Source organism: Chenopodium quinoa, unplaced genomic scaffold, assembly GCF_001683475.1.
Source record: "Chenopodium quinoa cultivar QQ74 unplaced genomic scaffold, ASM168347v1, whole genome shotgun sequence".
Lineage (NCBI taxonomy): Eukaryota > Viridiplantae > Streptophyta > Magnoliopsida > Caryophyllales > Amaranthaceae > Chenopodium > Chenopodium quinoa.
In genome coordinates, this window is record NW_018743051.1 from 200,686 (window position 1) to 216,801 (window position 16,116).

Below are 16,116 nucleotides of genomic sequence, written 5' to 3' on the forward strand. Positions count from 1 at the left end.
AATGAGGTAAAACGTTCTAAAATTGACTTATTGATGTCTAGATATGAGAGGTTTTAAATGATGTCTAAGGAAACCAGGGCTTAGAAGAAATTTTTACTAGGTTTAATGATATAATTAATGAACTGATCTCCCTTGGCAGGCATATTCCTATAGATGAATAGGCAAGAAAGATCTTGAGGAGTCTATCACAAAATGAACGATGGAGATCCAAGGTTACTGCAATGTAGGAAGCTAAGGACTTCATAAAGTTCAACATGGAACAACGGACAGGATCATTGATGACTCATGAACTTCACTTGAGTTCCAATGTAGAAAGTTCCAAGAACAAGAGTCTTAGCTTGCTCTTAAAGCACAAGACTCAGAAGAATCTGAAGTTGATGATGAAGAGATGGCAATGCTAGGAAGAAAGTTCTAGAGGATAATGAACAATAGGAAGTTTGATAGGAACAAGAAGGTTACAGGTTCCAAAGACACTACCTGTTTCAAGTGTGGCTCAAAAGATCATTTCATAAAAGACTGTCTATTCAAGGAAGGTGACAAAGGAAAGATCAGAGGAAAAGATCAATACAAGGATTATATAGTCTACAAGCTTTACTTCTCTAAGGAGAATGTTAAGAAGGCTATGATGGCTTCTTGGGGAAACCATTAAACAAACTCTTCATGAAGATTTAGACACATTATGAGTGTTGTAAGTCTTTGTTTGTGTGTCCCCCTATCTTTATTCATTCTCAAGGATTCTTGTATAATTGGTTCGTTAATGGTGATTCACGCGGTAATTAGTTCATTGATAAGGATCATGCGGGGTGAAACAATGTATCTAAAAAGGATGTATCATGTATGTATGAAAGACATACTTCATTGCAAGATTTATACAACATTAATGTGTATTTTGGTGAAGAAAGCCTACTTTGATTTAATTCGTTATATATTTGCAAATTGTTATTAAATTCAGACTTTCTTTATACAAGTTATATAACATTTAAGCGATTTAACCTTATTATAAAATAAATGCGATGAAAGTTAAAATATAAATAGTGTGTATATTTCAAAGAATTGTGATGCTTAAATTGAAAAAAGTAGATAACTTATAGACAACGTAATAGTCAAACTATCAAATCAGGTTTGCAAATGGGTTCGAGTGGGATTTTGACCATTTGTGAGTAGGGTCATACTAGATTACTCCAGCACTAGTTTGTTTTCTCCAACCAATCAACATCTATGATGAAGCAATCTTATTATTTTCTCCCAGTATAATCAATAATTATCTACAATTTCCCATCATACAAAGTATATTGAAAAGAAAAATACAAAGACCAAAGGTGCAAAACAATCACAAATTATCCATTACTATAACAAGAGTAAATGATGCAAGCTAAAAGCTCATCATTCATGCTTACAATATTTGAACCTTAAAATCTCCAATCCATGTACAACTTTTCCCAACACAAATATGACTGATTCACATTAGTTAGTGATTACACTCAATAATAAGTCTAAATAAAACAACACCAATAAAAGCAAAACCACCAATTACATTTTACATATACATTTCCATTTTTCGATTTCTTGTCTTAATGGCTCTTAAGAGCAACGGTGGAGAGAATAACCAGCAATACGAAAAAAACTGCAGTGACAAATGATGCCACCACTGCTCCACTAGACCTCGAGCAAAAATTGTCAAATTGTTGGCAAATCGCAATCCAGTTTGTGTTTGTGTTCCCTTTGTGAGCCAAGGATACTATAGCAGCAGCCGCAGCAGCAGCAGAGATAGTCAAAGTCAACGCGATCTACACATAAATATCAACATCCAAGATTATAATCACAACTATGGTTTACTACTACCTCCGTTAATGATTATCTGCAACTTTAGAATTTTTTATACCTCACAAATAATACCCTAAAATTGCAGATAACTATTAACGGAGGTAGCAGAAAAAATATATAAATTGAATAGGTTTTTCATGCAAATCGTTCCCATATATAATACGAAGTATATAATATTGTTTCGTTAGATGGTAACAAAATCATTGGATCAAAATTTTTTTAAAGCTAGGCTAATCATTTGATGATATTTTATTTTGAGGAAATTTTTATAAATTTTTTTAAATACGGGTACAAATGTTAGACCTGTGTCATTGGAAGAACCTTATGTTATGTCAATTAATTATTAGAATAATAAAAGCTAAGAGTGGAAATTAATTAAAAAGAAATGAAGCTCACGGTGTCAAAGATGACTAGTATAAGCCTTGGTGCCTTGACAAGGGGCCTAACAATTGTGACAATGGAGAAAGGCATTGAAAGAACCAGATATGCTGCTACTATAGCATTAGCTACCACGAAATACCTGCAAAACAACGAATCAATGCAACGATACTCAATTAAATTATAAAATAATCAAAGTAATTAAATTATGAAATAATCGAAGATATTTAGTTGTATAGTTATCATAAATTTTATGGTCTAATAAGTATTAGACCTATAACATTACATGACAACACGTAACGAGTTATTAAATAAGAAAACTTACGTGAACGTAGGGAGATCATAATATCTAGCACGAAATTGGAAGAATTGGGTGAAGAAAGGGAGAGTTTGATCAGTAGTACCCATAATAATCGTAGCAGCAAGAGCAGCTGTAAGAGCTAACAGCCTCACAACAAAATCAATAACACTAACCCCTCTCTTAACCGCGGCGCCACCATCCCTATCGTGTCCAACGTCTTTTCCAATCAATGGAGCCTCCATGACGGGGCTCTTCCCCTTGGTGTCGCGTGTTCTACTGCTCTCGCCTTCCACCTCGAGGGTCGAGTAGTGCTCTCCGTTCTTTGTCATCTCGGTGTTGTTGGTGGTGGTTAGTTGTTGAAAATGTAAAGAGAAAGGAAGAAGAATAATAGAGAAGATTATGCAAGAGATAATTGCTAAGAGAGTTGTAAAGGTGTTGGGTGTTGTATGAGACATTAGAGACATATATAGGGTGTTTATTCTATAATTCTTAAATAAAATTGCATGGTGGAGTTGTTACGTAGTTATGTGTTTAGTAGTTTTGTTTGGTCGTGATTTATTAAGTATGTTTTATAATTAAGTGTTGGATTAGATGATTAAAATGTTACTTTATAGTATAAAATTTTAGGTGAATAATGAATGGATTGGGTAGTAATCTGATATGATTTTATGTGCTTTGACAACCAATTATAAGTCATAGAGTAGGTTCACCTTTGACATATGAATTAAAGTTGACCTTTTTTTTTTTACATTAGAGAAGTTGTAAAGCTACTGTATATCTTATTTAAAAAGCATAATTTCAATCTAAAAAGCTAGGCAGCCATTTTTGCTCATCAACTTGACAAAGAATATGTTAATTCTTTCCTAATCCATCAAAGGACAAGACAATAAGTGTGACTTGTGAATCGGAATGTATACATGCGTGTACTACGTCAAAAAATAAATAACTAATCTAAATAAATGGCATATAAGCACATTGATCAATCTAGTCTGAATGAATTTTTAAGGTCTAATAATATGGTATAGTCTGGGTTAGGGGTGATAATGAGATTGAGCTGTTCGTGAACTATTCAAGCTCGGTTCGGTCAAAGCTTGATCATAGCTCGGTTCGACGAGGCTCGACTCGAGTTCGAGTTTGGCTCGAAACCTTAACGAGCCGAGCCGAGCAAGTCAAAGCTTGGCTCGAATGAACAATACAAGAGGGGGTGAATTGTATTGTGGAGGAACTACGGTAATTTTTGCGGAATTCTTAAAGGAACTTAAACAAAAACTTAAAGTGCAAAGAGAGATTTTACGTGGAAAACTTCTTAGCTCTAATCAAGAAGAAAAACCACGACCACAAGGGATTTTAAACTCAACTCTTAATAATAATAGGGCAAACAACCTATTACAAATTAAGACTCTAAACTCAAGTTCCTCAATGAACTCAAGTCCCCTTCAACTGATCCCTCAATCAGTTGAACTCTCTTAACTCTCTCTTTCTCCTTACTTCACTCAAAGCAATAAACACTCTAGAGTTTACCCAAACTCTAACCCAATACAACTCAAGATTAAACTCTAAAATGCTAAGTACAAAGACACTTAAGGACTTAAGTGGATTATGACTCTTTTCGAAAGCTAAAAAATTGTAATGCTCAAATGTGTTTTTCTCAACAGAAAACCAAGTCTATTTATAGAAGAATCAGGAAGTTAATATTATCGTTGCCTCAATCACCACTTAACCACAACTCCCTTAGAATTAAGAAGTGTAAGGAGTGGGATCTTGGGCAACAAGTAAAACCGTAACTAAAGAAAGTGGTTTTACTGCTTCCTTAATTTTCTCAAAACTCTTTTAACAAAGTAAACACATGTTGAAATAAAGATTTTCCATAGCTGATTTTCCAAAATATAAGCATGAATAAAACAAAAAGTCTTTTTATCAAAAAGATATTTTAACTAAAGGATATTTTTCAAAATAAATAAGTTAGAAAATGGAAAATAAAATCTTTATCAAAAATTAAATCCACTTAAATCCTATCAATTATCATTGTACTTAACATAAATACAAGAAGCTTGAAATAAAGATAAAATACGTTAGACTCCTTGAGACTCTGTGAAGCTCCGACTCTAGAGTTTCAGTTCTTCACTCAAGGAACTTGACTTCTGATTTTCTTCTTTATCCTTCCATAGCATATCTTTAGACCTTGTTCCATGCTCCATTCTTACTCTAGAATTTCGTTGCATAAACTTGTCATCAATCAAAGCTAAAAACGAAAGTTAAACTAATATGAGTTTGCTTAGGTTCCTTGAGTCATCATCAAAACATAAGGTCGACATGCATCTTTAACACGCACATTCAATATAATATTCCGATCTTTCTCTTGATAGAAAGGATCAAGCTTAATAGATGACGAGATGTTCCAATGTCGATACTCTAGTACCATTCGGAGGGACTCGAATACTTTGTTATGTGAGAACCATTGCACCGTCTTCACGGATAGGGTTAAGTTAATATCCGCCGAGTAATTATTATTGTTATCAATCTTCATTGACGACACATCAAAAGAGTCAAACCTGGAATCTGAAAGGAGGTGAGCTTATATACTCGTATATAAGTACTAGAGGTAGAATTACCCAAAAAAAGGGTCAAAAAAAGAGCAATGGCGAAAAATAAGCAGCAATCATCACGTGGAGGCACAACTGAAGGGCTCGTGGTCATCTTCTTCGAGTTCTGGTTGATATTATAATTGTTGAGAAGCGGCAGTTTGGATTCACAAACGAGCTCGTCTTGTATGTGGCTGGCCACAGCGTGTGACCACTTAAGAAAAAACAAAGTAACCCCTATAACACTGACCTAGTAACCCCTGTAATACTGAATGAGTAACCCCTATAACACTAATCAAATAACCCTATAACCTTGATGAAGTAACCCCTTTAACACTGACCAAGTAAACCCCTATTACACTAACGAAGTAACCCTTTCCACACGGTGTGGCCAGCCACATATAAGACTTTGTGTTCACGAACATTATGATTGTTTTCATCTTGAGAAGTTGTCATGGGAACCGTAGAAGATCAAAAGAATTCAATTAGGCCACAATGAGATATCTTATAGTCTTCAAAGGGTATTTTAGCGTGCAAACTGTACGAAATAGGTAAAGTAAAATAAGTTTTTTGTTTAGGTTTGAGTAAACGAATTTGGATTGGTTTTGGATTCTATAAAATTCCAAGGATGATACAATTAAGGGGACGTTTGGTTCCCACAAGGGAAACGGAATGGAATCAACAAAGAGAAAGGAGGAGAAAAGAAAGCTAATCCCTCATTTTTGTATTATTGTTTGTTTTACACAAACAAAGGGAATCACATTTGCAACCACCATAACCCTCATCCTTCTACAACCACCAATCCACCACTACCCCTTAAATCTACCATTCACTTACCACCACCACCACCACTTTAGCCACCACCCTCCTCATGACCTACCACCATTTCCCCTGTTCCCCACCCTTTTCGCCGTTGGTTTCATCCTTTCTACCGTCGTTGATGCCCTCTTCACTTAGTTTTTGCGGGGAGTGGGGGAGGAGAGCTCCGGCGAGGCATGGGGGAGCCCCAACAATGGGCAGGGGAGATCCGACGAGGAATGGTGGAGGTGCGGCGATGGTGGCTGGGTGGTGGGGATAGGGTAGGATGGCGGTGGCTGGTTTGTATATGGTGGTGGTGTTGTGGTGGCTAAGGAAGGGGAATTGAAAAGACTAGGGGGGTAGGGAATGAAGTTGGAAGGATTTGGGGTAATAGAGGGGGTAAAGAAAATGGAAAAAAATGTCAAACAAACAACAATAAAGGGAATTGGGACAGTTGATTCCCATTCCCTTTGATGAATACCCCCAACCAAACGCACCCTAAGTAAAATAAATCTTTTAGGAATACATGATAATATGATATCTAAGATGAGATTTAGGTAACTTATGAGGAATTAGGAAGTTAAAGCAGAATTTTTATAAAAACAAATTAGGCAATTTATGCAATTTTTCTGGGTTTTTGAGAAGAAAAAAAACTTGTGCGGACCTAAGGTTCATATGTGCCAATCGACATTATGTTGAACATAATGACTAGTGGTGTCCATTCGGATGTAGCTCGGGTCAAGTCTTTTTTATTTATATTTTTTTAGAAAAGTCTATTTTTAATTTGAGTCAAGCTAAATATTGTGTTTAACTTAGTCTATATTTGAATATAATTTTTTTTTTCAAGTCGGGCCAGTCAAGTATCAATATAATCAAGTAGGTTTTTTTACTGTGTAAAAAAAACGTTTTTTAACACCTCTAATAGTGACCCTAGCTTAATTTTAAAATATTGACAATCATTATTACTGTATTTATATTGACCAGAATATTAAACCGCTCATTATGCTAAATTGCTACATATTACTCACTCTATTTCAGAATAACTAACACAATTAAACTTTACACAGATGTCGATACAACAATTTGACCTAAGTTTTATATAATTAAATCACGATAAAATTATATATATATGTAACAAACTTGCATAGGTGTGCATAGATGTGAGAGGTGAGAGAACAGTATTGATGTGCCAATGAAAGAACCTAATACAAACATGATATGACTTTAACACTCAAAACTCAATAGATTTCAACAAGCTACAAAGTGAAAAATTTACTCAAAACCTTCATAGACTTGTTGAAGATATCCTCAATTCACAAGCTCTCAAATTGCCAACGAAAATATTTAAGAATCACTAACACACACAAACAAAAAAAAACATGGAGTAGTAGAATAGTAGAGCACAATTAAGGTAATTCATGCGAGGCATGGGCCGTGCCGGCACGCGGGCGCACGAGCTCAACACGATTCCGGCACGGAGGCCCACTTGTGGGCCGTTGGCCGTGCCGTGAACACAAATATTGAAAATTGGCATGGCATGGAACGACATGGGCACGATCGTCGGCACGCCGGCACGTTAATTTTATAATATATATATATATATATATATATATATATATATATATATATATATATATATATATATGTATATATATATTTATAAATAAAAAAATTAAAAAAATCGTGGTGGCCCGTGGCACGGCATGGCACGGCCCGCCAAGCACGTGGGTCGTGCCGTGCCGTGGGCTAGGGTGTGCCAAATCTTGGCACAACACGGCACGGCCCGCCACCAAGCCGGCACGGCACAACACGGCACGAGCCCCACCCCGGCAAGGCCAAGCACGGCCCGCGACAGCACGGCACATCACGATGCCCATCTTTATGCGAAATATTGCGAATGTTAGTCATCCTCAAATGGATGAAAGTGTTCAAACTGATTCTACTCTAACCCGCTACCGCTAGTTTTGCACCTAAAAACTCTAGATGAACATAATACAATCAATGTATCAAACTAATGGACAGCCCTATTTGTGGAAATTTATGGGCCTTAGGCATAATATAAGAAAAGGGCCCTTTACGTAAAAAAAAATTTTACACGGAATATCTTTAATAAAAGACAATGAAAAAGCTTATATTATTTGAATAGTAAGTCTCCATACACAATGCTGCAGTAATAACTTTATTTGCATAATATTGCGGTAATTGAATAAATATGAAACGGTGTAATGAAATTATTAATATTTTGAAGCGGATACTCATAAAAATCGGAAGATTAGAAGAAGAAGTGAAGATGTTATATTGCATTGTTATCTCCACCTAATTGTCATTTAAGTAATTTAATATTAATTGCTAACTAATTGCAATAATCTATATCTATACTACTATACTTATATCTACACTTATATATTAAAAAATAAAAAGCGTTTCTAAAAATGTCAATGTGCCACTTGTATCTCATTCTTACACCAACATAATGCCACATCATCATTCAATATACCACATGTACTTCTAGAATATTTTTGTTTCGTGTCATGGTTAACCAAAAATGCATACAATAAGGTTTGAACACAAGACCTCATTGAATGTAGATCAATTTATTACCATCCAAGCTATAAGCTAATGTTGTTCTATCTATGCACATAAATATATAAATACATATTAGAAATAAAAGAAAAAATTATTCAAAACTACGAGTATTTATTATTATAATTGTAATATTATAATTTTCAACAATAAAAAAATTCCTTCAAGGTCTTTAATAATATCATGATAAAAATACTCAAAGTAACACTCGGAGCAACTCCCGGGCCGAACACTAGTTCTCTTTTTAAAAGAAGTTTTTTTTTAACAAGTAAAAAACTACAGAGTAAAATTCTACAGCTATGTTTTTTTTAAATTTTTGGGCCCCTTTCTGACGTGGGCCCTAGGCGGTCGCACTCGAGGCCCTCTGGGCCGGCCCTGCTAATGGATATACTATTATACTCCATACATAATTTTTCTAGGATGAAATTCAAAGAGATTTTAGCAATTTTAGCATTGGTTTCTTTTTTTGAAAACAACTGCATTGGTTTCTTTATTATAGTGTACTAAATTAGATCTCATGCCATGCACGATTTTTTTTACTCTTTATTACGGTGTATTAATTTAAAATTATATTTAAATATATAATAAATAATTTGGTCAAAAAAAAATTTCTTATTTTATTCCAAATCAAGCAACTTAAAATATTATTTTTTTTATCATTTATGATTGCATATTGTATTTTTTATTCAAGCTTTTTTATATTTTGAACCCTAATGGCATATTATTTTTTATTCTATGTTTGATAATTTTTCATCTACTAATTAAATGTTAGCTTGAACATACATATTCATGATTTTTTTACTATAAATAATCATACATTTAAAAGTAATTGTTTATAAAGGAATTTATATAAAGATATGGTTAGATATCTAAGTTGCTAAATATATTATTTTATAATTATTTCTCTTAATTTTTAGAAGAAAAATTTGCATATATTCTCTATGAATTTTTTTAAAAGTGTATTTTTTTAAAAAAAATATATATACTAAGGACACACCAGAAGATGACACGTGTTATTGCTGGTGTGTCTTTTAGTATATATTTATTGATTGATTGATTTGGAAGGCATATACTCATCAATGTTAAGTTATTATAAATGACAATTATTTTAAACGTGGCACCAAGACCTATCAATTATTACTTAAAAAACCATTGTTTGATTGTTCTTTTAAGGTAAACTAAGGTGGCTAACTCGCGCACATCATATCTAGTCTTGTTCGAGAATCTCTTTTAATTGGTTTTATATCATAACTTTAGTTTTAAGTGGTTCTAAACACTATTTTTAAGAGTTACCTCAATTTTTTTAAAAGGTAGAGAAGAAAAGGCTAAAAAAGAGACCAAAGAGCTACGCTAATATTGTTCATAACCGTTTGGTTAAACTTTTAATAAAGTAGAGATATAGGTCTTAAATAGGTTAATCAACTCAACCAAATAAAAAGTTGTTGGCTAATCAACTCAACCGTTAAAAATGTCGTTGATTAATGATTATCGACTATTCAAATTTTATGCCGAATCGTAACTTGGATTGGGCTATTTTGCCCATTGGTACAAACTAAGAGTAAGGTCTCGTTCTCTTCACCTTAATTTTGCTGAAATGAAATTATTTTTACTGAACTGAAATTATTTTTACTAAACTTAAATTAATTTTATTGAAGTTAAATTATTTTTGCTGAACTGAAATTATTTTTACTAATTTTCTATTATAATTCTTCATTAAGAAAACTGAATTTTACTGAACTGAACTGAAATTAATTTTACTGAACTAAACTTATTTTTAATGAACTGAAATTATTTTAATTAATACTCTCTCCGTTTTTAAATACTTGCTCCATTTCTCTTGGACACGCATGCCGATGCTAATCTTTGATCACTAATATCTTTAATTATCAATAAGTATAAATTCTAACAATTGAAAATTAATAATCTAATTATTGAGATGATTCCTACAAATACCCAAAAGACTATATTTTTTCTTATGTATAAATCACAAACATTAGTCAAAAAGTAGGACAAATGAATAGTGCAAAAAATAGAAATGGAGCAAGTATTTAAAAACGGAGGAAGTATTATCTATAGTAATCTATAAAGAGAAAGCACTTCTTCGTTGATAAATTTTGCTTTTCCTAAAATACCCTTCTATTTTTTTAAAATTACATTATTTACCCACAATTAAAACTTATTTTTTTTATTAAAAAAAATATCCAATCATAACTACTCATAAATATAAACCATTATTTAAGAGCTTGTTTGGCATCAGTTTTGGTTTTCAGTTTCCTGTTTTTTTAAAAACCAAAAACAGGAAACAAGAAAAAGGTGTTTCCACTTTTCTATTGTCAGTTTTCAAAATTATCATGATTTTAATAAGTTCAAATAATTTTTGATTCATTATGAGGCATACATCATATACTTTAAAAAACAAAAACCAAAAAACAGAAAACCACAATAAAACGAACCCTAAATAAATAAATAAATAAATAAATAAAACTACCTATCATAACTACCCTATAATAATTGCTTCACTTATTTCACATGAATGTATATCTTCAACTGTAAAACCGCTCTTAAGTTTTTTTTTTTTTTTTTAATTTGTGGTTAATTTTTTTTTTCTTCTAATTTTTTATATGTACACGCATAAAGCGTATCTCTTAGCTTATTTTTTTTAATTTAAGGTGAAAAGAATAGGAACCCATATACATGTTCCTCCGTACATCAATTCAATTAGACCATCAAAATACTCACAAACACTTTCGATAAAATAACACACTTTCTTTTCCTCAATAAAAAAAACACACACACACACTTTCTTCTCTTTTAGCTTAAGGCCGTTGTTTACTATAAGCAGAACAATTAAACAACCGATGGGACCAACCGCCGACGATGGGCCGCCGGAAGTCACTCTACAGACTTCCATGGGTCCTTTCACTATTGAGGTCCTTTTTCTGTCTCTTTTATCTTCGCTTGCCTTTATTATTATGCTAATTTTTCCTGGTTTTTTGTGTTTTTTTACAAAATACTTTCTTAATCGCAAAATATGTATGTTAATTTAGCTGTACAACAAGCATGCCCCAAGAACATGCCGGAATTTTCTGGAACTTTCCCGTCGAGGCTACTACGACAATGTCATATTCCATCGAATCATCAAAGTATTAAACTTACCCTTATTTATTTTCATGATTTATGCTGTTAATTTTGGTGGGTTAGATTCTAATTGGGATGATTTTGGGTGCAGGAGTTTATAGTTCAAGGAGGAGATCCTACTGGAACTGGAAGAGGTGGTGAATCAATTTATGGGTATTGCCCTTTACTCTTCCAATTTCTTAATTTTGTATTACTCGTTTATGGGTTTGTGTTTGAATTGACAATTTGGTATATTGTTCTTGATAAAGCTAATAATCTAGGGTACATGAGGGTGGGGGGCCGAGGACGGGGTGGGGTGGTGCGGGGCGGGGCGGGGCGAGCGGTGGCTGGGAAGAGAAGAGTTTGCTAAGTATGGTATTTTGAAGTTTTGAACCATGTCCTTACATTTGCCTTGATTCAACATATAATTAATTTGAATGTGTTTTCAGACCTCATATTTCTCTCAAAAATCCAACAAGGGTTTAGTTTAACAAACTAAAAACTAGTATGAGTTGTATACAAATATTTGGAATTCAGAATACCTTGTGCCATACACGTACCAATACACAAGTAGGTTAGCGTTACAATCCTCTGAATCCTGTGTGTAATTTTGATTTGGTCAAGATTTTCTTGTCCCGTTTCTGTTTTTGCAAACTTGACCATTTTCACCTTTGTGTACGGCCTGTACGCTACTTAAAATCAGCTATTTGTGTCGGACACAGGCACATCTCCACGTGTTCGACTGCTACAATTTACAAAAATAAAAATTATGAATTTGGTCCGAAATGAAGTGTCAGTATATCCATACCCATCTTGGAGTTTTGAGAATTTTACGTGGGCATTCAGGTGAAATTGAGAAGTTCAAGTAACAATGTTCTCATGTAATACCTTGTTTTGATATGTCATGTATAGTGGTTGCCTGGTTGGTTCTATGACAGATGAATACCTATGTGTAAGACATGTTAGAGAAGTCCTTTTGGTTTGGGTTCATTGTAACTCATGAAAAAAACCAGAATTTGCTTTATGGAGGGAGGGGGGTGAGAGGGGCAATCTGTGGTTGAACTTCAGATGAAAACCAGAAGTTTTGATCTTGGGGGTTTTCCACCAATGCAACAGTTAAGAAGTCGTTATGCTCTGTCATATCTGTGGGTTAATTTGAGAAGTGGATTTTCACTTGAATGTGTTTCAAACTACTCACATAATTAAAGGAATATATGGTGCCATTCCTCTCCCCTAGAGGAGTGGATGTGAAAATTCTATGGCGCACATCAGGGAAATCTCTAAAAAAGGATAATTTAAATCCCACATATTGACATTACTGCAATACTGCTTGATGATTGAGCTGTTATATTATGTAGATATAAAAGGAGGAGGTCATTCAGAATATTTTATTATTTCTTTGGGCAATTTCTCAATTAAATGGCACTTTTGCTGGAGAATAATATAGTGCCAGTGAGGCTTTAACTAACCGCTATTCCCTTGATCTGAAATGAGGGTGGATTATAAATGAATAAAGAAAAAATGTGGTCGTGCACTGGTACTCCACTTTAGTTTTATGATTACCAATCCACTTTCAGGTTTTGACTAATTTTGTATGTACTGCAGTAAACGCTTTGAAGACGAGATAAATCCAGAATTGAAGCATACTGGCGCTGGCATTTTATCCATGGCAAATGCTGGTCCTAATACAAATGGAAGCCAGTTTTTTATAACTCTAGCTCCTACTCCCTCTCTTGATGGTAATTCAACACCCCATTTCCTCTTCAAAAAAGTATCTTGTGTTTGTCTTTGGCTTTTATCTAAATTGAGGGTCAAGCCGATCATATTTGCATCTCAATATATTCAGTTTGACCTTCAATGTGCCACATCCTAGTTTAATAGGATTTGTTTTCAAGCTCATTCGAAATGAGTTTCTAGCTGTAAAATTTAGATCCCAAATAACGTCCAGACATAACTCATAGTTCAGATATTTCCATACACGTAGCAACATCCATGTATGTTTTTGGTTATTTTACATGGAGCAATTAGGACATATATATGTGCTTTTCACAATTTATGTGAAATTCTTATTGAGTATATTATTTTGGGAGAGGGTTTGTTTTCTGTTTGCTGTATTCAGTGGTAAGTTTTGACAGTTTGTCATTATCTTTTCTCACCTTTGTTCCTTTTGAATAGCTGATATCAAATCACCATTCATGTAAAAAGTGATATCTATGAGTAATCGTTTTCTCGAAGGGCTCTCATTGAAAGACTATATGTTCCATCTTACATTCGTATTTGTACTTAAAATTTCTAATATTGTTATATTGTAATGGTTTTTTTAGGAAAGCACACAATATTTGGAAGGGTTTGTAAGGGAATGGAGATAATTAAGAGGCTTGGCAGTGTCCAGACCGACAATACTGATAGGTTTGTCTTTTATTTTTATTTTTTTTGTTTCTCTTTCTTTCAGATTTATCAATAGCCGTGTTATTTAGGGATAAATTTTCGAAAGCTGTATGCTTTGTTATGCCTATGCATATTGCACTAGCCTAGTAGGCGTAGTACCTTGACTCATTAATATTTCTTGGAGTTTGTGGATTATTATGGTCGATGATTTTGCTATATGATTTGAAGTAATTGACATCACTATATTGTGGAAATTTTCATGTGAAACAAGTTAGATCAAAACAAATGGTTTTGTGAGGGTAGAATGAGATGTGAGGAAAAACATGAAAAGGTTGACAAGGTATCTTGTAACCCATATAAGCACCATTACTCATCCTTTAGGAGGGAAGGAAAAAAAAAAAAAAAAAAACCTTCACCATACTAACCGCCATGGCTTATCAGATCTTTTAGGTGGGGAAGAAGATATCTAATTACCCTCTTTTTTCCTGCTAAACTCCTTTAACTCTTCTATAAGCTACCTCACGAAATAAGAGATACTAGAATCGCTTCATCTGACTTATGTTATCCATTCATTGATATCTTTATATCAATTTGTATGTCGCTCACTAATTTTTTTGTTGAGCACACCTTTATAAGTTTGACTCCGCTTAATTTCACATCCTGCTACTTTTGTTATGTCCTGATGACTCGTCATTTGTTGTTGCTGTTGCAGACCTATTCATGATGTCAAGATACTAAAGGCAACAGTTAAGGATTGATCAAGAAAAATCTGTCAACAAGATGCGTCTCTCTGCTCATTATCTAACATGCTGTTAAGTTCTCTTGGCAACCTATTCATGATGTCAGCTATCCGTTTTCAGTTTATCATACAAACTCTGTTGGCAACACAATATCATATTTGTAACTTTAAAACAGAAAAAACTCCATCTCCCATAGATGGCTATATGATGTGATGTACCTCCTGAAGTTGCTGGTTTTGCTACTTTAACAGAAATACAACAGGGCATGTGTATTTAGTGATGAGTTGCCTCTTTTGTTCAAATAAATTATTTAGTATTTCATGTAATATTTGATACAGGGGCATAATTTTAGCAAACTGTCTAAATTGTTAACTTAGATTAAAAAGGTATTATTGTGGGTTTTTTCAAACATGTATCTACAAAATTAAACTTATAATTTTGATAACTATAGAAAAGAGGAAATCATTTTTACTTGTTTACTATTTTTGGAAACTTATAATTAAACATGTATCTACTATGATCCGCACAGGCCCTGAATGTTCGTAGTAGTTTACTGTCAGCTACAATATATACTCCGTATTTCTGTAAGATCAGGGGAACACCACGTTGGTGGTTAAAGGCTTATAAAAAGGAACGGTGAATAAGAGAATAGGATAGCCCAAGTGCCCAACATTCTTCCTGTTCCCATGTTCTTGAACTGCCTTTGCTAAGGTTATCTTCTTTTGATTTTGGATTTCTTGGATTATACCACCCTAACAAGCCTGTTTTTTTTTTTTTTTAATTATTATTTTTTTTTAAAAAATATATTTAATCACCTATTTAAAGGAAAATTTACCAATCGCAACCCTTTAAAGTTTGTAGTTTGTAAATTGCTGCCATTAAAAAAAAAATCCAAATTGCAGCCATTTGTATTTTGTAAGTTTGAATGCTTTAATGAATTGGACTCTTTAGAGTATTTTATAGGTGAAATGTAATTCGGGGCTTTTTAAATTGGAAGCTTCAATATTGTTCAAAGTGTTAGTTATGCCCTGGTATTACTACATAGTAACCAGAAGATCAATAAAAGATGATTATGTTTTCTTAGCTCTCTTAAATGGATATAAAAAGTAGCATAAATATCTTTATTAAATTATAATTTAAGTCTAGATATTATGAAAATCGTTGAACTCTCAAAAAATTGTTTTTGATATTATGCCAAATGCCTAGATATCAAAATTATGTGCTCTTTGATACCTCCAATTGTTGTATCTATATCTATACAAAATATAAGTTTCATGTTTACTCTTTCTTATCGGATTAGCTTCTTTAATTTATCCGTTGAGTTCCCTCCCATGAATCCATGATATTATGATATGCTCTATATAAATAGATAGTTACATGGCTGTTTAACCATGCATTGCATGCT

General features: G+C 33.4%; 2 protein-coding genes across 2 annotated transcripts; one reads left to right on the forward strand and one right to left on the reverse strand.

Annotated features, from left to right (window-relative positions):
- Positions 1 to 1,320: 1,320 nt before the first annotated feature.
- Positions 1,321 to 2,953, reverse strand: LOC110730950 (casparian strip membrane protein 1-like). Its single transcript, XM_021910796.1, has 3 exons — positions 2,528 to 2,953; positions 2,221 to 2,344; positions 1,321 to 1,787 (listed from the first exon to the last, which is right to left on the reverse strand). The coding sequence occupies exons 1-3, from the start codon at positions 2,830 to 2,832 to the stop codon at positions 1,572 to 1,574; spliced, it is 645 nt and encodes a 214-aa protein (XP_021766488.1). The 5' UTR covers positions 2,833 to 2,953; the 3' UTR covers positions 1,321 to 1,571.
- An 8,239-nt stretch (positions 2,954 to 11,192) lies between these two features.
- On the forward strand, positions 11,193 to 15,067 carry LOC110730961 (peptidyl-prolyl cis-trans isomerase CYP18-2). Its single transcript, XM_021910806.1, has 6 exons — positions 11,193 to 11,396; positions 11,514 to 11,609; positions 11,696 to 11,757; positions 13,189 to 13,322; positions 13,908 to 13,992; positions 14,684 to 15,067. The coding sequence occupies exons 1-6, from the start codon at positions 11,325 to 11,327 to the stop codon at positions 14,727 to 14,729; spliced, it is 495 nt and encodes a 164-aa protein (XP_021766498.1). The 5' UTR covers positions 11,193 to 11,324; the 3' UTR covers positions 14,730 to 15,067.
- Positions 15,068 to 16,116: the final 1,049 nt, after the last annotated feature.